Here is a 21,712-nt window from a genome sequence, read left to right as displayed (position 1 = left end):
CTTGCCGGCTACTCCGACAGTGGGGAAGGAGGGCGGGTCTGGAATGGATTGGAGCAACACATCTCGAAGAACACCAGTTACTACAGGTGAGTAACCGTCTTTTCTTCTTCGAATGATTGCTCCAATGCATTCCAGTTAGGTGATTCCCAAGCCTTACCTTAGGCGGTGGGGTCGGAGTGAGACGTGGCGGAGTGTAATACCGCAGAGCCGAAGGCTGCGTCATCTCTAGACTGCTGCACCAACGCGTAATGGGAGGCGAAGGTGTGGACCGAAGACCAGGTAGCCGCTCTGCAGATGTCCTGGATGGGGACATGGCTCAGGAAGGCGGCGGACGAGGCGTGCGCTCTCGTAGAATGAGGGGTGAGTCGGCATGGTGTCACGTGAGCCAGCTCGTAGCATGACCTGATGCATTGAGTCACCCAGGAGGAAATGCGCTGGGTAGAGACCGGCTCGCCTTTCATGCGATCAGCGACTGCGATGAAGAGCTGGGTGGAACGCCGAAAGGACCTTGTCCGGTCGATGTAAAACGCCAGCGCCCTACGGACGTCGAGGGTGTGGAGCTGTTGTTCCCGGGGCGAAGCATGGGGCTTCGGGCAGAAGACCGGGAGAAAGATGTCCTGATTAAGGTGGAAGGCCGAGACCACCTTTGGTAGGAAGGCCGGGTGAGGACGAAGCTGCACCTTATCCGCGTGAAAGACGGTGTAGGGGGGGCCCACCGTCAACGCTCGGAGCTCCGAGACTCTCCGTGCCGACGTTATGGCAACCAGGAAGGCCGTCTTATAGGAGAGGTAGAGGAGAGAACACGTGGCCATAGGCTCGAATGGTGGACACATGAGTCTGGCCAGGACGAGGTTCAAGTCCCAGGTCGGTGCCGGGCGGCGCACTGGCGGGTATAAGCGGTCGAGGCCCTTCAGGAAGCGGGAGACCATCGGATCGGAAAAGATGGTTCGACCCTCCACCGACGGACGAAAGGCGGACACCGAGGCGAGGTGGACTCTCAAGGAGGAAACCGCCAGACCCTGCTCCTTGAGGTACCATAGGTAGTCTAGGATGGTAGTGACAGGTACCACGAAAGGGTTGAGCCCCTGCTGGTCACACCAGAGCGCGAACCTCTTCCATTTCGCCATGTAGGTGGTGCGGGTGGAAGGCTTTCTACTTTCAAGCAGGACGCGCTGCACGGCCGCCGAACAGTCCCTCTCCGCGTGGGTCAACCACGCAGGTACCAGGCTGTAAGATGGAGGGATTGCAGGTTCGGATGGTGGAGTCTGCCGAAGTCCTGCATGATGAGGTCCGGCCACAATGGGAGTGTGATGGGCTTCCGAACGGAGAGCTCGAGCAGCAGGGTGTACCAATGCTGCCGCGGCCAGGCTGGAGCCACGAGTATCATGGTGGCTCGATGCCTCCGAAGCTTCTGGAGCACTCTGTGCACGAGTGGAAATGGAGGGAAGGCATAGAGGAGGTGAGTCTGCCACGGATAGAGGAAAGCGTCTGACAGAGAGCCCGGCGAGTGCCCCCGGAACGAGCAGAACTGGAGACACTTCCTGTTCGCCTTGGAGGCGAAGAGGTCGACCCGGGGAAACCCCCACCTCTGGAAAATCGTGTATGCAACGTCGGGACGGAGGGACCACTCGTGGGAGAGAAACGACCTGCTGAGGTGGTTGGCCAGCGTGTTCTGCACTCCCGGAAGAAAGGACGCTTCCAGGTGAATGGAGTGGGTCACGCAGAAGTCCCACAGGAGGACCGCCTCCTTGCAGAGGGGGGACGAGCGGGCTCCGCCCTGATTGTTCACGTAGAACATTGCCGCTGTGTTGTCCGTGAGCACTGTCACACAGCGGCCTTGCAGGTTGGTCCGAAAGGTGTGACATGCAAAGCGGATCGCTCGGAGCTCGCGGACATTGATGTGGAGAGCGAGCTCCTGGGGCGACCAGCGGCCTTGAGTGTGAAGGCCTCCGAGGTGAGCCCCCCAACCGAGTGCCGAGGCATCCGTGGTCAGCGTCGCGGACGGACGAGGAAGGTGGAACGGCACTCCGGCGCAGACGATCTCCGGGTCGAGCCACCAACGGAGGGACTCGAGGGTCGGTCCGGTGACCGTGACCACCATGTCGATGTGGTCGCGATGCGGGCGGTACACCGACGCCAGCCACGACTGGAACGGACGGAGGTGGAGCCGCGCGTACGCGGTGACATAAGTACACGATGCCATGTGACCCAGGAGGCGGAGGCAGGACCGCACCGCCGTGGTCGGAAAGTCGACGAGCTCCCGGATGAGGGAGACCATTGTCAGGTGTCGAGACCGCGGCAGGCAGGCGCGGCCCACAGAGGAATCGAGAACCGCGCCAATGAACTCCACCCGCTGTGCCGGAAGCAAGGTAGACTTTTCGGCATTGACAAGCAGCCCGAGGTGTTGAAAGAGGGACAGGATTTCCGCTACCTGGCGCTGCACCAGCCCTTGTGACTGCCCACGAATCAGCCAGTCGTCCAGATAGGGGTAGACATGCATCTGACGACGACGGAGGGCCGCTGCTACCACTGCCATGCACTTTGTAAATACCCGCGGTGCCGAGGCAAGTCCGAAAGGTAACACGGCGAACTGGTAGTGGTCGTTGTTGATGAGAAAGCGAAGGTAACGCCGGTGAGGGGGATAAATTGCGACATGGAAGTAAGCGTCCTTCATGTCGAGGGCGGCAAACCAGTCTCCCGGATCCAGAGAGGGAATGATGGTCCCCAGGGTGACCATGCGAAACTTGGGCTTGAGCAGGTATTTGTTCAGTTCTCGAAGGTCCAGGATAGGACGCAGCCCTCCTTTCGCCTTGGGGATGAGAAAATAACGGGAATAGAATCCCCTGCCCCGCCTGTCTGGAGGCACTGCCTCTATGGCACCCACGCTCAACAGAGTCTGGACCTCTTGTAAAAGGACTTGCTCGTGAGAGGGGTCCCTGAAGAGGGACAGGGAGGGTGGGTGGGAAGGAGGGGGCGAAACAAATTGCAGGCGGTATCCCGACTGGACTGTCTGAAGAACCCAGTTGTCCGATGTTATTCGGGACCACGCCGAAAGAAAATAGGAGAGGCGGTTGGAGAACAAACGGGGAGGATCCGAGGGGGAGAGTGATGGGCCGTCCTCGGGCGTCCCATCAAAAGGCCTGCTTGGACCCCTGAGGGCCCTTGGAAGAGGCCTGGGACTGGTTCCGACGGTTACCCGAAGGCCGTCTGTGATTCTGGCCAGGACGTCTGGGCGTATACGGTCGATAACGCTGCTGCTGGAAGGACCGAGGGGGCTGCTGCCGGAAAGACCTGCGTTGTGGAGCCGGCGTGTGCATGCCAAGGGTTCGTATGGCAATACGCCCATCTTTTAAGGTCTGTATACGCGAATCGGTTTGTTCGGAAAACAGCCCTTTCGTGTCGAACAGCAGGTCTTGCAGCGTATACTGCACCTCCTGTGGTAACGTAGAGGATTGCAGCCATGAGATGCGTCGCATCGTCACCCCTGTTGCTATTGTCCGCGCTCCCGAGTCCGCCGCGTCGAGGGCAGCCGTAATGGACGAACGGGAGGACTTCTTCCCTTCCTCGAGCATTGCCGAGAACTCTTGGCGGGCAGTTGTCGGCAGGAGTTCGGTGTATTTTGCCAGGGATGCCATGATGTCAAAAACATACCTGGCTAGAAGGACCATTTGGTTGGCTATTCGCATCTGCAGGCCGCCCGCGGAATAGACCTTACGGCCTAGCAGGTCCATCCTCCGAGCGTCCTTAGATTTGGGCGCCGGGGCCGGTTGGCCATTCCGTTCTCGGCCGTTCACAGACTGCACGACAAGCGAGTCCGGGGTTGGGTGCGAGTATAAGTACTCATAGCCCGTGGGGGGGGCTGAGTACTTCCGTTCTACCCCTCGAGCTGTGGGAGGGATGGACGCGGGCGTTTGCCAGAGCGTGGCAGCGTTCTTCTGTATGGTCTTAACAAAAGGCAATGCCACGCGCACAGGAGTGTCCGAGCCGACCACATTAGTAATGGGGTCCTCATCCTCTTGGACCTCTGCCACCGGGAGGCCCATGGCCGTCGCGACCCGACGGAGTAGCTCCTGGTGGGCCTTGAGGTCTATGGGGGGCGGGTCTTTAGCAGAAGTCCCAGCCACCGCTTCGTCCGGGGACGATGACGAGGACATGGCCTTCCCGATGGTCTCCATGGGAGGGGCCGTTAGAGGCGCCTCGGCTGGGGCAGGCTGGACTGGGGACTGGCGGTCCTGCGGCATCGAGGGCTCGCGGAGAGGTGACGCCGGGGGGCGACTGATCGTCGCTTCAGGAACTCTGCGCTCCGCGGCAACGTCTCTTGGGGGAAGCGGAATGACTTGCGCTTCATGGTGACCCCAGGGCACCCAGAAGCCCCACTGCTGAGCCCCTTGAGGGTGGTCGCGTGGGGTTGGTGGCAATGAGCCGGTGCCGTCCGCGCCAGAGGCGACAGATGCCGGGCGAGACGGCCAGGGCGGGGCGGAGCCCGATACCGAGGCCTGTGGGATATCACCAGGCGGTATGGAGGCCCGATGTCCGTCCGTCCGGTACCGAGAGGGTGACCGCGACCATCGGTCCCCGCGGTGCTGGGAGCTCGACCAGGAGCCGGACCTGCGGTGCCGGGAGCGGCTGCGGGAGTTCCGGTGCCGGGAACGGTGCCGAGACGGGGACCTCCGGCGGTGTCGACGCGACGGCGATCGAGACCTGGACCGGTGCCGGGAGTGCGACCGGTACCGAGATGACGATCGGTACCGGGACTGCGACCGGCGGCGAGATGGTGATCGGTACCGCGACGGAGAGCGGTGCCGAGATCTTGAGCGGCTAGACGGTGAACGGCGTCGGTTCCTGGAGCCTGAGCGGGACCGAGAGCGTCGACCGTGCTGGCGGTCCGTGGATGGCGGTCGGACCATCATCGCCGGTTTTCCTGCCGACGGAACAGCCCGCACCGGCGGCGCCGGGGGCCGGAGGCTCGGTGCCTCTACGAGCTGTATCAGCTCTCGCGTGGAGGAGTACGTCTCCGGCGGCGTCGGCAGCCTTGGCTCAACACCGGACGGTGCCGGGGAGCGTGGCGGTGCCGGACTCGACGGCTCTTGCGGAGTCAACGGCACGGTGTCTGCCTTGCGCACAGTCACCACTGTGGGCGCAGGCGGCACGAGCACTTTAGCTGAGTCCGCAGCCCAGGACTTAGCTACGGCTTTAGCGAGCTTGCGCTTCCTTGCCAGCGAAAGTGAGCGGTGCCGGGTCTTCGGCGCCGGAGGCGGGGCCTGCGGGGCCTCGGTACCGGAGCGGGCTGGTGCCGCTGGTGCGCTCTGCACCGAAGAGGTTCTCGGCGCCGGCGCCGCTGGTGCCGAAGGTTGGAGCGACGCCTCCATAAGGATCTGCTTAAGCCTGTAGTCCCGTTCTTTGCGTGTCCGCGGCTTAAAAGCAGAACAGATAACGCACTTGTCGGTGCGATGTCCTTCTCCGAGGCAACGGAGGCAAGCGTCGTGTGGATCGCCAATTGGCATAGGCCTTTGGCACACAGCGCAGGGCTTGAAGCCCGGTGCCCTGGGCATGAGCCCGCACCGGGAAAGGGAAGGGGGGGGAACCCCCCTTAACCGTTTACTAAAACCTAGAACCACTACACTAAAACTATAACAACTCTAATCACTAACTAAACAACTAACTATATATATACAAAATAGGAAGAGCTAGGGCAGTGGAGGCCAACGAGCACTCCACAGTTCCGACCGGCCGTCACGGGCGGTAAGAAGGAACTGAGGAGCGGACGGGCCGGCTGGGGTATATATTTAGCGCCATAGCGGCGCCACTCCAGGGGGCGCCAGCCGGCCCGCCGAAGTTGCTAGGGAAAAAAGTTCCGGAGAAGCCGTGCACGCGCGGCGCGCACACCTAACTGGAATGCATTGGAGCAATCACTCGAAGAAGAACAAGGGATTCTTCCACATATACCCTATCGGCAAAGTGCTATGCTACTCACCAACATCACTTTAAAAGAAATGCTTAGCTTGACCGTCACTTTAAATGGCTGACCTCGGTCTTGAAAAGAACGGAGTGTGTTAATTTTGGACACTTAGTCACTTGGGACACTCATCCTCAAGGGCTCTTTGCTTCTTTTATACAGCTTCACCTCCCACCTCACAGGGTCATGCAGCAGCAGGAGGAACCAGCCACAGCTGTAGCTGCTAGAAGGGAGGTCTGCTACTGCACAGATCAGCTGCCAGAATACCTGCCCCTAGACACCTGGCCAAGAATCTAAGATCAGCTCCGTGGGGCTAGAGAGAAGCAACCTCCTCAAAACGTCACCCTCCTCCAGTGATGGGCTTCTGTGCCATCTCGCCCACCCCCAAGATCTATGGCAGATATAGACTAAAGGGGGAAGAGCTAGAGAGTCGTGAAGAAAGGCTGAGGCGGTGGAGGTAAAGGAAAGAGCTGCTGGGGAACTCCCCCACTGGTTACAACGAAACTGACCCTAAGCGTTGGCCTTCGCTCTGCTGCCCACAAGCCACAGCTCAGCCTGGTGATCTTTTGCTTTGTTGTTAGCGCAGTGGGGAGAGGAGACAGGGCAGTCTCTCCTCCTATTTTCATCCCATAGCTACCAATGGCATTTAAATAGGTATTTCTCTTGCTCTTACCTGCCCCTGCATGTAGCACTAAGGACTGGCAGACATTAATATAGTATTTTTGTGTTGAGCCAGACAGTGGAATAGCTTCCCAGTTTTCTCTATGCCGTGTCAGAGGTGACAGATCAAATGAGTTTCCTTTGTCGTCTCTGCATTAAACAAACAGTTTTACATTTAGACGAATCAAAGCCACCTCCAAAAGCAGACCACCACGCTGGATCAGCAATTCTGCACTGATTCATGGGAAAATGCTACATGCAGGAAGTGTCTGGAACTCCTGCACCAACAGTAGGTTTCTATTAGCAGCATCTCAGCAGGTCTCACACCTCATAGGTTTGCCAAGAGCAGCCATTAGATAGGGTGGACCAATGTTACAGAGAATCCTCTATCTAGGTCCCTAGCTGGCATGTCTTACTCAAAGCACAGTGATTGCCAGATTTGGGGTCAAGAAGGAGTTATCCCCCCAGGTGAGATGGGCTGGGGCACTGGGGATTTGTTTTCCTCCCTTCCTCTGAAGCACAGGGTATGGTTAACATGCTAAGACCATCTGGGTCTCTCTCACCTAATCAATTCCCTGACACTGCAGAGACCTCTGGCACTTGGGGACCTCAGTCTCCCCTGTTCCCTGCCTGTGGCACACAGTTTAGTCTTCTGAGGATTAAATGCTTTAGTCTAATTAAAGTCTCTGGGCTTACTCTAGGTGTATCTGGCGGAACTTCATGAACCCTGATATACATTAATTAGATCCTCTAGTCTGAATTCTGGTCTCTTCTGGCCTTAATAGCTCTGTGAAACTGACCTAGAGAACTATTCAAAAATGTTTTACTGGGAAAGCCTCACAAGTCATCTTGCTTCTATGAGGGTCAGAGAGAGAGCACGCGCTGGTGGTCAGTTATATTTCAAACACACACAAACAGCAAACTCAATCATTAGGTTCTAGTTTCCATCATACATACTCCTCCTTTTCAATGGTTCAAAAACCCAACATCAACAGCTTCACATTATCTCTGGCCTCTTTCTGCTTCCTCCCCTGCCCAGTCTAACAATGTCTGTTTTGGCACTAAACTGTAAAACCTCCCCTACTTCCCAAAAGCAGTCTATTCCTACATACAAAATTAGTTCATAAGCTTAAGTTTGTTCTCCCAGAGAATTACTTTTGCACTTGTGCATTGGTTAGACGCGTTACAATTTAACCCATCGCAAATTCACACTGGATCACGTTATCAACGAGAGAAAATAATAGCTGTGATCATAGCCGCTCATGCTGAATACAATGTCTCCTGAATGGGCACAAGTCACCACCAGCACAGTAACAGCAGTTTAGGTCAGAGGGAAGCACGGCTTACTTGTAGGAGCACTCTATAGATTGAAAGGGTGGACAGGCATATTGGGTGTGCCATTCAAACAGGTAGGTACAATCGGGAGTTTCTTTTAGAAACACTGGCTGAAAAAAAAAAATAGAAGCAGAGAAGTTTATATTTCACATCTCTAAATACAGCAGTGAACAAAATTTCCTCTACTTCCTCATTTGGCTTTCAAACATTAGTGCAGTTAGACAAGACACCAATCAGAGATCTAACATTATACAGCTGAATGCAGAGGATACCTTCACATGTTACTAGTCCTAAAGTGGTGTATACACGACCAGAGCTCAGAAAAAAAGCCATTCATCAAGGGCATGTAAAAATGTTACCCACAGGAAAGGGTCAAGAACCACTGGCTCTTCTAGAGGATTGTAGGGAGGGAGGAATAGCAGAGCAGTGTAAGGGCCACTGTTCCTTTAACCAGGAAGGAAAAGAGAAAAAAAGAGGGATCAGAGTGGAAAAAACTGCTAGCTTCTGCCCAGTTCCCTCCAAAATGGGAGTAGGCAAGCAGAGCAACCTCATAGCCACTGGTCCTTTCAGAGTATGGGCTAGGGGAAAAGGAGCAGAGGGATCAGGAGGAGGAGGGCCACCTTCACCTTCAAGGTAATATTGAGGGCTACAGAAACAGCCCTGTGAAGATGTAAATTAATTGCATTTATGAGGGGACAGATTTGGTTCATTGGGGGTGGCAGAACTGGAATTGCCAATATGGCCATAAAAAAAAAAGCAGTCCTGGCTTCGGAAAGTTGGGGCTTTTAGGAACATAGCAGTGCAGCAATATATTTCTTCCAAACTAAGAGGCCTAATCCTCAGACGAGTATATTCCAGGAAGTTATTCATGCTCTGCAATGTAGCTCTTCTGGAAGCGTTTGTTTCAAAACTTGGCTTCAACAGGGGCGGCTCTAGACATTTCGCCGCCCCAAGCAGGGTGGCGTACCGCGTGGGGCGCTCTGCCGGTATCCGGGAGGGCGGCAGGCAGCTCCAGTAGACCTCCTGCCTGCGCTGGTCCGCTGGAGGGTCCGCTGGTCTCACGGCTTTGGTGGACCTCCCGCAGGCGAGCCGCCTGCCGCCCTACCAGCGACCAGCAGAGCACCCCCCGTGGCATGCCACCCCAAGCACACGCTTGGCATGCTGGGGCCTGGAGCCACCCCTGAGCTTCAAGCACACTCTTACTAAGATCAGGCAGACTTAAAGGTGGAATCTACCACTGTCTGTAGGGGCAAGATTAACATGATCAAGGTGAACATATTTCCCAGAATTCTGTACCTTCTAATAATTCACTTAGAAGGTATGTTTGTTATAAAAAACATTATATATTATATATATACACACATATACACATACACACACACACATATACACATACACACACACATAAAATCTCAGTTAACGTGTAACAGAAGAATAAAAAGAATGCCCTGTTCTTCTGTAGGACAAGCTACTCATCCTCACGCCATGCGTTTTACACTTTAAAAAAAAATCAAATTATTCCCTTATAAGGAAAGATCCTTTTCCAGTCTCCTTTAAAAGCCAGTTCAGAGCTCATGATTCAGCTTCTGTAGTCATAGTAATTCTCCAGTAAGAGGAATGGTGCTAGAGATTTCCCTGAGGTCCCCACATCATGCCAGGCAGACATCCAGATGCCACCTCAGGGTGCCCTTCATTTAGCTGCTGATGCATTTTCTATCTAGCCACATTATCCCACAACTGAGGAGAACAAAATAATTTAACTCAGTCAGGAATGGGGGGGGAGGGAGGCAGTGAGAGGTGTTGTTTCAAGAAAAGTGTAATCCTCCTTTAACAAGATGCATAGTTTCCCTTCCACTTGTCTCCCCAGCCCTCCAAGTATGGTAACTCATAAGGATAATTTCAGAAACTATTTTTTCTGCAGCTCCCAAAGACTTCTCAGTGTACAAAAGATATACTAACCTCCAGAGTGTTGTGATCACAGTAAAAAAATATGGCAGTTGAGCGTTCATATATTTTGTGGCATCTTTCCCCACTGGTATAGTTGATTTTTATTAATCCATGTTCAAAGGTCAGCTTCTCAGTATATAAACCTTTTAAATTAGATAGAAAAAAAACAGTTGAAATAAATAGAAGCAAATTACTATTTGAATCCAACTATAGAAAGCTAATCCAGTACATCTGCATAGTTCTAGTCAATACTTCTGCCAGCAGGGCCACAAGAACTAGGTAAGGGACAGCAAGTATACATTTCTGCCAATACTGTCTCAGATCATGACATAGAAGTTACAGGTTTCTGGTGATATTAGGTTTTTTAGCTACATCGAATAACTAAATCTTAGCTGTGAAAGAAAAGAAAAGAAAATTTCTATGCAGAAAGACAGCCATACTGTCAGAGGCTTCGTGTGCTCTTCTGCAGTGTGTTTACCATCATTGCCTGTTAGACTACAGAACGTGCACAGGTTCTTCTCTCCACTCTGAAATCATCCTGACATTTTCGCTGAAGCCACAGTCCTCCATTTGCCAGCCGACGTAGCCACCTCATCTGCCCCTTAACTCCCCTCAAAGCACCACATTACAAACAGCCTCCAGTAAGACAAGGGATTCTGCTCCCCCACAGCCTGTCATTGACACTTGTGCATTAGCCAGTGAAGATTCATAGAAAGCCACGCCAGCAGATATAGTGCTCTCAGTCACTCCCAACCCAAGCTACTGATTCACTGTAGTCTGTACCCTACAGTTGAGTGGCAGTACAGGACTAATTCAAAGCTGACAACTAGATATGGGGCATTTGATTAGAGTCAGAAAGAGATGGTAAGGACAGCTTCTAGTTTTACAGAAGCCATTTTAGGGAACACAGAAGTAGGAGCTGCTCCTTAAATGATGTTTTACTATTTTATATTAAGATCTGCTTGGCAGTGGTTCTTTACCTCCTGGAGATGCACAGTGGCACTGAAAAGCTGCACTCTCACTTCTAGAGTGACACAGCAACCCCCTCCCAACTCCTCTCAATAAATCCAACTACTACTATACCTGCTACTTTAACAGAGTGGTCTTGCTTCTTTACTTGGCATGACGACACATTGCTCATACGATTCGCCTGACGGCACGGTTCCGTTATTCTCTCACAGACTCTGAAATAGTAGTCGTATTCATCTGTACTCACTTTCTTCTCCTTCCCCGAAAGAGGCCTCAGATCATACACAAAATTGTACCTTGGATCTTTCACTTGACAGTTATCTCCTTTAAATCAAAGTTAACAGAAGGCTTAAATTGCAAATACATTTAACACAGCTAAACACAAGCTATGCAATATACTCACTCACTCTCTCTCTGAGTGTGTTATACATACTCACAGCTGCAGAGTCAAACCTGCACAAATGACAGTGCTTACTAGGCAGCCTCCTGCCCATCACTCCTAAGAACCCTAGAGTAAATTTTGCTCCAAACTTTATTGGAAGGCCACTTCAGTTAAAGCAACACATGAGAAGCCACTTAAGAGTTTCACTCTTTTATTTAGCTTTTAATGACAATTAAGAGGAAAGCTCAACAATTTTTTAAAATAACCTCTTAAAATTGTTAGATTAAAAAAAACTTATAATATTCACTGTTTTAAAGCAGTATTCAAAAATAGACTCATGAGGCAAAATATGGCCATGGATCAAAAACTGTCTAGGAAGCAGGACAGAGCAGGATTAGTCAACTTTCATCATGCCAAAAGGTTAAAAAGCAGAGGAGTGCCAGGTCCTGGACCTTTATTTATTAATGATCTGCAAATAGAGAATGAGTAATAAGGTAGCAAGGAGGAGAGCAGTTTTGGATGGGCAGCTTATCCCACTTCCGTCTAGTGTAGCGCTCTTACACCTTTCTCTAAGCATCAGGTGACAATAGTGGACTAAGACGACTCAGGAACTGCCACTGCAGATCAGACCTATGTTCAGACATCACAATGTACACTTACATAAAACTTTATCTGTGTATCACCGCTTTACTTAAATGTAAGAACTAGAGTAGTTGTGGGTTAAACTGCAACTTGAAGAGCCAAACCCTAAGCTGGTGTAAGTCAGTACAGCTTCACTGCCTTCAATGGATGGAACTACACTGATTTACACCAGCTAAGGTTCTTGTGCCATGTTTTTAAACACAGATTTTAATCAAACCAAGACACCTGTGTGTTGAGAATCATCACCCTATATTTCGAGCTATTCCCTCCACACGCCACCAAGCTTACTAGGGCCCAAATAAAGGTAATTTTAATGGGATTGGCCTTTGCAGCAGTACTGATCCTACAGCATTATCAAGAGTAATAATAATGGTTCAGAGTACTTTTATAACAAAAGTTCTGATTTTTGCTTATACATCACTGACAATTTAAACAGAGAAAAACTAAGTTCAGGATCACAATGGCACACAGAAGTTACCAGAAGGCTTCTTTGGAAGCCATGACATTTAACATTAGAGCTTGAAATAAAAATGTACCCAGCCCCCACCAGCATGACGGCTAAGTTTATGAGCCTGAGTCCGACACCTGTGCTGCCACACCCTACCCGAAGGTTACACTTTGTAACTTTCGTGAAGCACGGTGTACCATAAAAGTACACAACTTGTTTCTTTGCCACCATCACAGGTCAGTGGATTTTTCAGATACTAAAAGCTCTCTCTTCATAACCAAGATGAGCCTTTAGTGCTCTGAGATTTTGTGTATGAAAGAGCAATTACACAAGTATTTTCACAAAAGCATTGTGTACAAAACTGTTTAATATTAAGGAATAAGATCACATTTCATATTTAATTCCAGTTTAGAGACTTTTTTACCTTCTGCTCTATGGACAGGACAGGCTGCCAGGGTTCTCCAGATAAACACAAATTCACAACCATCCTCATGCTGAAATATAGGTGAGCCCTATAATACAAAACACATGGGGAGTAATCACCAATTCTAATATTTAAAGGTTTGTCTTTCTGGGTAAGCAGTGAGAGGGGAGAAGATAAATGCATTTTATAAACAAACAAAATCAAAGTGTATGTCTAACTCATGAAGATTGAATTCGAGCAGACTCACATCTAATGCCAGTACTTTTAACCCTATTAATCAGGTCCCTGAACAAAGCCACTTTCATTGCGTAATAATGGGGAGTCTAGTATTGCACAGCATAAAACTTTATTCAATAAAAACCAATGAAAATGTTATTTTCCCTTTTCTGGTTATTAGAGTACACTGAAAAACACTGTTAAGCAAAATTTAGAGGCCCCAGTTATGTTTTTTTTCTGGAATGGAGAAAAATACATTTTGTTACATGCCATAAGACTGATCTATTACTAGGATTTGAATTTTATATAAAAATCAACACACACTTACTAGGGTCTGATCACACTCAAAGAGGATACGTGTAGAATAGCGCTGTTTATCTTTGCATGTGTCACCATTCAAGTAAAGAATACTAAGAGACCCATCGGTAGCAGCTTGAGGACTTATCTGAATAACACCAAGGTTCTGGCCTTTATCAGCAGATTTCACACAAGATCCTATTGCACCACCTGCAGGAATAGGAAATTTTATGTCAGCATGTTGCATTTTCATTACAGAAAACTCCACTTACGTAGACATACTGTATGTACTTATTCATAAGCTGAATTTTGTTTTAGTAAAAAAAAGGGGAAGCACCTGAGATGGGGGTCAGCTTATGAATGGGTATAGAGAGGGAGAGGTGGGGCACAGACCCTCCCCCCAGCAGAGGGAGCAAGGAGAGGCAGCACTGCCAGCAGAGCCAGAAGGGAAGAGGTGGGGCCAGAGTCTCTCCACTTCTGGCCACGCTGCTCTCCCCCTAGTCTCTGAAGCAGCCGCACTGCCCGGCCTGGCCCGGCCCGCTGGAGCAGGCCGGGGCCAGGTCAGAGACATCCTCCCCTGGCCCTCCCCAGATAAGGTGGGAAGAGATGGGGAGTGTGTGGGGGTCTCTGGCTAGGGGTGGGGTCATGTGGGGGGTGGTCACAGGGGTTATTCCCCTGACTCCCAGCTTCTCCCCCACCCCCCCAAAAAGATTTCCCCACCAGTTGCTGTTCCGGCCCATCAGGGTAAGCAGCTGGCGCGCCGGGACACTTTATTTACTTAGGTTTACCTCCATGCCTGTGGACGCTCAAAGTAAACAAACCATCTCTGCCCACCAGCGGCTTATCCTGATGGCCCGGGACCCAAAGTTTGCTGACCCCTGAATTATAGGGTCGGCTTATCAACAGGATATAAAAAATTTCCATTTTTACTTATCCATCTTGGGGGGGGGGGGGGGGTCGGCTTATAAACAAACCGGCTTATGATCGAGTATATATGGTAATTTAAAAAAAAAAAAAAAAGGAGTGGGTCAAAAAATCCAGTAGCTCATAAAGAGTGAACTGGTCAGGGATCAGCTATATAAGAAGTGTCACCAGTTCATCTGAAGCTGACAGCACATTTTATTTAGAACTTTACTTTGTTTTGTTAGACTGAAAATGCACCTTGCTAAGTTTATTTATTCATGATTGTGTTTCCAGCAAGTTGTCTTACCACATTAAGATAAACAGAAGGGGCTTTTTTTTTTTTAAATGTATTTATGGCTACCACCTTTGCTATAGCATGTACTAACAGCAAACTGGTTCAATCCTAAAATAAACACAACACAGAAAGAATTAAATATCAATTCTTTACTTCATAAAAATTACTCAAATTGGTACTTAAGTCATAAACCACAAGCTAGGAAGAGAGCATTTTAATGCACCACTGTCAGCTTACCAGGGCATCCGGGCACATAAGGTAGAGGCTTGCAAACATTCAAATAGAAAGTTCTTGTTTTTGCATATTTTGAAGTATCTACAGCAATCCAGGGCTCTCCCTCTTTGCTCAAGAGACTTAGATCATACTCATTTCCAGCTGCATCTGAAATGTATTTGGGATGTACAATAAATTGAGGGGATATATATGGTACTGTATATTAAAAAAACCTGACCTTCTTTGCCATGTTCTTGTTACAAGGTTAGATGGCTCCTCAATACATACTAAGAGTCTCGTTACCAATATGAATTTATTAATTAAGGCAGCAGTTGCCAAACTGATCCATAGGACCCCTGCAGAAGGTTTATGAAAAGCTAGCTGGCCAGCCAAAAAAGACTCACTCTGTTATACCAAACTGCATGCAGTGTTGCTGTAGCCATGTTGGTCCCAGGACATAAGAGAGACAAAGTGGGTGAGGTAGTATCTTTTAATGGACCAACTTCTGTTGGCGAGACACACAAGCTTTCCAGCTTACACAGAGTTCTTCTTCAGGTCATCTTTGTGTAAGCTGGAAAGCTTGTCTCTCTCACCATCAGAAGTTGGTCCAATAAATTATCTCACCCACTTCATCTCTCTAATACATGTATGGACAGCTAGAAAATGTATTAATTTCCCTTAGTTTTCCATGCAAGCATTGAGGTAATTGTCAGAGGAATGTTATGAAATAGACTTCTGGACCTTTCCTCTCCCATTTGTTGTTAATGTGGTACACTACGGAAAAGAGACAAGAACCCACTCCTAAATTAAGTACACTTGGTGGAGCATGTTTTTAAGCTATCTAAACTGAGGTGGCACCCAAACAGGATCAGGATCTCACTGGGCTCAAATGTTGTACATACAGTTCTCAATGAAAATGTTTTGATATTTTTCCCCAAGCAAATTTTTTCCCCCATGGCACAGCCTTCCAAATGAACAGTATATAGACCTAATACTGCTGCATGTGGTCACTTATCACTGAATCTGGAAGTAATACAGAATCTGTCTACAGACAAATCAAAGGGCATAATGCTGTTCTCACAGCTCTATGGGTATAAGGATTAATGCTCTACAGGTGTGAAACATGGACCAATTACGAAAAGCACATTAAAAAAAAATCTTGACAGTTTCTATTTGCAACACCTACAATGACAGCTGGGCATCAAATGGTAGGTCCAAGCATCCAATATGGAAGTCTTGTCAAAAGCTGGTTCAGTTGGTATCAAGAGTTATTTGCTTTGCATCCAACTGATATGGACACTCTGATGGACTGGTTATGTAAGTTGTATGCCTGAAACCTATCAATCAAAACAAATTCTGTATTCTGAATTAAGCTCTGATAACTAAGTGGAGGGTGGATGAAATGCTTCAAAAGAAGCTGAAACAGGGTCTGCACAAAGTGAGTATTTCAGACAGACGATCTTCGAGTGACTGGCAACTGACCACACTGATGGTGGGGGGTCTATGACTTTGAGAAGAACCACATTGCATAGTGGGAAGCAGATCACCAGCTACAGCAATAACGTGCAGTTCAACCAGCACAACGAGGCAAATGGTCCTGTAGTTAACGCAGTAAGTGTTATTCTTCCCCAACTGATCTTTGGAGCTATGCTATGGCCGATCAATACAAACTGAGATTGTCGACATCCTCTAATTCGGGATGACTAATAATATTATTCAGACCTAGCTGCATGACATACAGACACATGCAAATGACCAGACAGCTGACTCTTTCCAGTCCAGACTAAAGAATAGAGTGGTTGCAAATGGCAGCTATCAAGCTTGGTAGGGTCAAAATTTCATATATATCTATTTGCAAAGTCAATTAGATCCTAGCTTTCTCCTAAAACTAAGGCTTTTATGCAGTCTTCTTAGAAGAGGGAAAGTCTAGTAGCCTAGGAACATGAGACACTACTGGCATGCAACAGAGGAACCTTCCATTTTCAGGCTTCTAATGGTGTTAACAGTTGTGAAGAGAGCCGCTTCCTTTTAGGTACTACTCAGCCACGTAAATGAAGTATTTTAGTTAAACACCTTTTTGAGGACAATCCCAGCTTAAGACACCAAAAAACAAAAAGCTACCACATGGTTTCCAAGTCATTTATAGTCATAAAATCAGGAAAGATTTGCAGCTTCATCATACTGAGATAAGGAACAAGTCGTTTTACTTATCTAAATAAGCAGCATCACCAATGTCAGTACTCTGGGCATTTCTAACAAATACTTAAAAATACAAACAGCAACCACATAACATATCAGATAAAGCACCCCTGGAAATCCAAATTCCCCACTTTCACTAACAATCATCGCTATCAATATTTGCTTCTTTAGCAGCCTCCTAACAAGATGTGCTGCAGCACATTCTGCAGGTGCAAAGAAGTTATCGGTAGGGTTTACATGTGACAAAACAGAGTGGTAATGAGCCAAGCCACTAGGGAAAACAGTGCAACATGTGACTCAGATGTAGATTACTGATCAAATACACATCTAACTTTTAAAATGTTAGGAAAAAAAAGAGTGCTACATTAGGAAACAATAATTAATATGCACCATTAAATAACTGAAGTTTAGCCCCCCATGAGTCATCTACCCACATGTTTTTACATACTTATTTATAAACTGTAATCATTACATTTTTGAGCTCATTTTTATAAAAGAATCAAAACTAGTGCTAACAAGGGTTAGAAGAGTTCATCTAGACGCTTATCCTGAAGACAATGACATTTTTGACCCTACCTCAAACTTTCAACCATCTCCACAGAAAGCTTTACCTTTCATTCAGTTACCCTCACCTCCCTGATATGCATTTCATAGAACACCTCCCCACAGTGTACTTACCAGTAACCTGGCAGTCTACTGGAGCAGGGGAACAGGCTAAGGCTGTATGAAACTCAAAGAAAGTATTATGGATGCCTGCTGCACTGTTTATTTCTTCATCCACAAATTTAAGTTCTCCAGGGTACGAGTCATTGCAGATGAAAGTCACTGTAAAAGTGTCAGATGCTCCTGTGTGAAAATACAGCACATGATCTGTTGTTGGGTGCAAATGAGATTTGTTTTCTAATCTCAGAATAAAGAAAAATGAGCACTCTAACAGTCACTCTACTAACTCAACATATCCATTTGTTGCATTAAATCAAACTGTAAACCTTAATATTGGTCAGAAAAATTCTACCTTGTTGTCTGCAGTGTTTAGAATTACAAAACAAAACTTCCAAACAGGGAGCGTTTAGAGGATCTGAGCCGGAATTATTCAACTGCCAATTAGAGTCAAAAACAAAACAAAAAACACCCCAGTTTAAACCGACTTGTCATAGGAAGCATAACAAATCATGGGCCGCTGAGGCTGATTTCAGAAACGAGTATGCCCAGTAAGAACTATGCTCTTGAACCCTTGACCACAAAAAAAAGCAGCACATACATATACACGCCCCATCACTGTTCAGGCATCGGATATTGTTGCCATGGTTGCTGACAGGTTATCCATGAGAAAGTGAGCTCTGATTTCTAGGCAAAGTCAAGGATCTTGGCTCAGACATTAAGGAAACAATTATAGCATCAGAAACTGCAGTACTCTTTTGGCCTATCCCAATGGAATAACTTCCAAGCAAAAACAGAACAAATAGAGTCTCAAGTCTGGCATCGCTGAGTGCAGTAGGTTGGGCATGAAGGGAGACCAGAAGACACACTAAATCAGACAAATAGAGAGAACCTAAGTTACATAGGGCCTTAAGAAGCAGTGCCAAGAAGCTTGAGCTTTACTTAGTATTTCTGACATTATGATGTTAGATATCAACTTTCCAGTTACTCTTCATAATTGCAGGTTGTCCATTTTCTATGGCACCCAGCAACAGTATGTTTGGTGCTAACTGTCATGGTGACAGATCTTCAATCTATGGAGTATCATTTAAGTATTATGCTTAGTTTTAAGACTGTACATCAACCCTTCCTGTCCAGTGCTCCATTCTCAAACGGCCACATTCCCTTCCCAATAAACTCCATGTCTCCCAGCTTGGAACCCAGAAACTGAGTACATTCAGACATACAAGTGAACAGTTTCCTTAGCATGTTTCAGCTTCAGAAAGTTAGTCTTGATAAGAAATAGGAGTAGTCATTCAAGACAGTATGCCACCTAGAGCTAATTAAAAGTTACTGATCAAAGTGTTTGAAAAGCTGTTTGTCAAACAAATTGAAAACTTGTGAATAATTGAATTCAGCCACTGTTTTGCCAAAAAAAAAAAGCGCGCCCAAAGTGATCATAACTTGATTTTAGTTTCAAATTGAAACTTTCATTTTGGTTTTTCCCCATCCCCCTTCCCACTCTTCCAGTGTGTGTATGTGGGGGGCGGGGAGAGCGCAGAGAGGAGGGGATGTTTCCTCTGATTTGTATTAAGTTAAAAACACTGAGAAAAAGAAAGTAAACTTAAACCCAAAACATTTGGTTTCGATAAACTATGAAAATTTTAACACATTTGTTTCACAGAAAAATTGAGAGAGTCTTAACTCAGCTTTTCTGCAGAATGAAAAATTCCCATTTCCTTTGAACTTTTTGTAGAAATTAATTTGGGTTTTTCAGACAGCTTTAAATACGGATTTTGTGCACAAATAGCAGGGCCTGGGAATGAAAACACTACCATAGAGCTAAAGCAAATGCCAATTCACTGAAACTGTAGCACAGGATTTTGAACTCACCTGATTTTACTTCAAAATTGCCTCTATAGGTAAGAGTTAGAAATCCTTCCGAGGACAGAGAGAGGGTTTTGTCCAATCCCACTATCCTCACTGAATTTAGACCTTCTACTTCACATCCACCAGCTGGTTTTCCGTCACCACCATCACCACAATCTGGTGCTGGTCCACAAATATTTAACTAAAAAAAAATTAAAATGTGAATAATGTTAACTTGCCTGGAGAATTAATGTTGAGAATCATTCCCACAGAAAAAGCAACATCAGAACATAGTCCTCCTGTGAGCCAAAAGCAGCAGACACTTTCTATACAGGATAATTAAATTCCCCATTTCTGCACTCACCCTGGTTCTTGCTTACTTCCTTTATGTATGTTGACATCAGTACAGAGAGGGTAGTTTCTCCATTTATGACTCCCCACCACCATCCAAAAGAAAATGGAGCACACAGTGTAGTATAGCCAGAAATACAGCAAAAACTACACCTGTTTTATAATTTTATCAGCATCAGAAAGATGCCTTTAAAGTTACTTTTGAGGTGTACTAGTTGTCAGTTTGACTCTTTCCTCAAAATTTCTTCTCACCAGCCACTGAAAATACTACTTAACTGCCTTTAACTCCTCTCCCAAAGTAGGGCATTGCCTGGCTGACCCATAAGGATACTGGCACAAAGGACAGGATCAGTAGTCAAACTTTCCACTTTACCAACTAAAACCAGAAAGCATGAACGCAGCTTTGGCTAGCTGCAGTTTGTACATTTAAAAAATAAAATTTAAAAGTACCATAAATGTCTTCCCAATTCCGCTGGTTATATAGCCTTTTTCTGAAGCTAGTGGTTGCATGTTGAACAAAAAGCCACTGTTTGGATCTCTCACAGAGCAGGACTGAAAAAAATTAGGTGGGGTTGAGAGGGGAAGGAAGAGGTTAGTTATTTTAAGAAGGGACCTGCAGATAAACTTGGAATTTTTTTTTAAATTTTTAAAGAGAAGTTACATACTTAGCTTTTAAAAAATTGAACCTTTACAAATATGCTTAATGACCAAGATAGGTACAACGTAATTTGGGCAAGGGCTAACTGAGATTTAAATTTAGACTAATAGCAGTAACACCACATATTCTTTAGTGTGGAGCAAGAACAGCTGCCCATTTACTGTTTGTGAAGCTACCCAAGAAAGCACGCACCACTGGTATATTGGTACAACTGAACATAATGCTCTATAAAGCAAGTCTGAAAAGTCAATTAAGGAGAACTAAATGAGGGAGAATGAAATTATAGACGGACATGCAGATTTTTGCAATATGGTCACTAATTTAGATCCAATCCAGGATGTGCATAAAAATCTGAGGGTTATTCAATTGCCAGTGTGAAATCAGTCTGATCTCCCTACAGGTATTTACAAATCCAGATGCAGCTGTGATGAGCTGAGCATAAATCCCTAGACAGATACAATACAGTTGGCGGTCTCCGCAGGGGAGCAAAGAATTCAATGATCATAGCAAGTAAGTTACCCTATCTCCAGAAGTGGTTTTTCTAGGTCAACATTCTAGTATATTAAGGCAATTTTCCCAAATGGCCCTACTACTGCTTCTCATGATGTACCTGCTCTATTGATCACGTAACAGAGGACTTCACTTGTGAGTATTCTAAGTCTGTTCCCTTTCAGTAGCTCTGGATTAACTTTAAAAACTACTGTGGTAAAACTAGTTTTGCAGGAGACAATGTGAGGAAAAAAGGGACAACAAGTAACAGAGCATGAAGAACAATTTTTAATGGCTACAAAATAGCCCTCCCCACTCTCACCTGAGTTTCATCTTTTGTTGTTGTGACTTGACAAGCAGCTTCTGTTTCCCACAGAAAGGTGACAACACATTCTCGATTATCAATAAACCTGGGGCTGCTATTCTGAAAATTCAAATTGCAAAGAGAACAAAATAAAATTAAAAAGACTAATTTCAAGTGCATCAGTGTTTCACCTTATGTCAAAACTACTAATTCTTGGCAATTTGCTATTTTAATAAGAGCTCAGGGGCAAATTCTCAGTTGATTGAGAATCTGGCTTAAAAAAAAAATCATGTTACTGCACATGCACTTTGTGGTACTTTTTCCTCAGCCAAGAGTTCAAGACTTTCACTATGTAGGGTGCCTACACTTTAGACTGAATAGTTAATTGTATTAAAGACCTGTATTAACAACAAAAAGTCCTACTTATACACTTATCTAATCCAATTAAAATTGTATTTTTCATAAATTTCAGGACTTAGCATATAGTCCATTATGGTAAGCAAGCAGTTACTGTTA

The 21,712-nt window shown here is 46.8% G+C and overlaps 1 protein-coding gene across 1 annotated transcript in view; it reads right to left on the bottom strand.

Annotated features, from left to right (window-relative positions):
* The window catches only part of IGF2R (insulin like growth factor 2 receptor), a 97,741-nt gene that overhangs the window by 33,364 nt on the left and 42,665 nt on the right, over positions 1-21,712 (bottom strand). The window contains exons 20-30 of the mRNA XM_045010132.1: positions 21,215-21,316; positions 20,196-20,297; positions 19,419-19,596; positions 17,565-17,732; positions 14,712-14,855; positions 13,308-13,486; positions 12,764-12,851; positions 10,982-11,191; positions 9,911-10,041; positions 7,964-8,061; positions 6,630-6,766 (exon numbers count right to left, since the gene is read on the bottom strand). Of these exons, the coding sequence (XP_044866067.1) occupies positions 6,630-6,766; positions 7,964-8,061; positions 9,911-10,041; positions 10,982-11,191; positions 12,764-12,851; positions 13,308-13,486; positions 14,712-14,855; positions 17,565-17,732; positions 19,419-19,596; positions 20,196-20,297; positions 21,215-21,316 (1,537 nt within the window). The remainder of the gene's footprint in view (positions 1-6,629; positions 6,767-7,963; positions 8,062-9,910; positions 10,042-10,981; positions 11,192-12,763; positions 12,852-13,307; positions 13,487-14,711; positions 14,856-17,564; positions 17,733-19,418; positions 19,597-20,195; positions 20,298-21,214; positions 21,317-21,712) is intronic.

Source organism: Mauremys mutica, chromosome 3 (assembly GCF_020497125.1).
Source record: "Mauremys mutica isolate MM-2020 ecotype Southern chromosome 3, ASM2049712v1, whole genome shotgun sequence".
NCBI lineage: Eukaryota > Metazoa > Chordata > Testudines > Geoemydidae > Mauremys > Mauremys mutica.
Note: the sequence above shows the minus strand (reverse complement) of the source record. Positions and strands in the feature narration are given on the sequence as shown.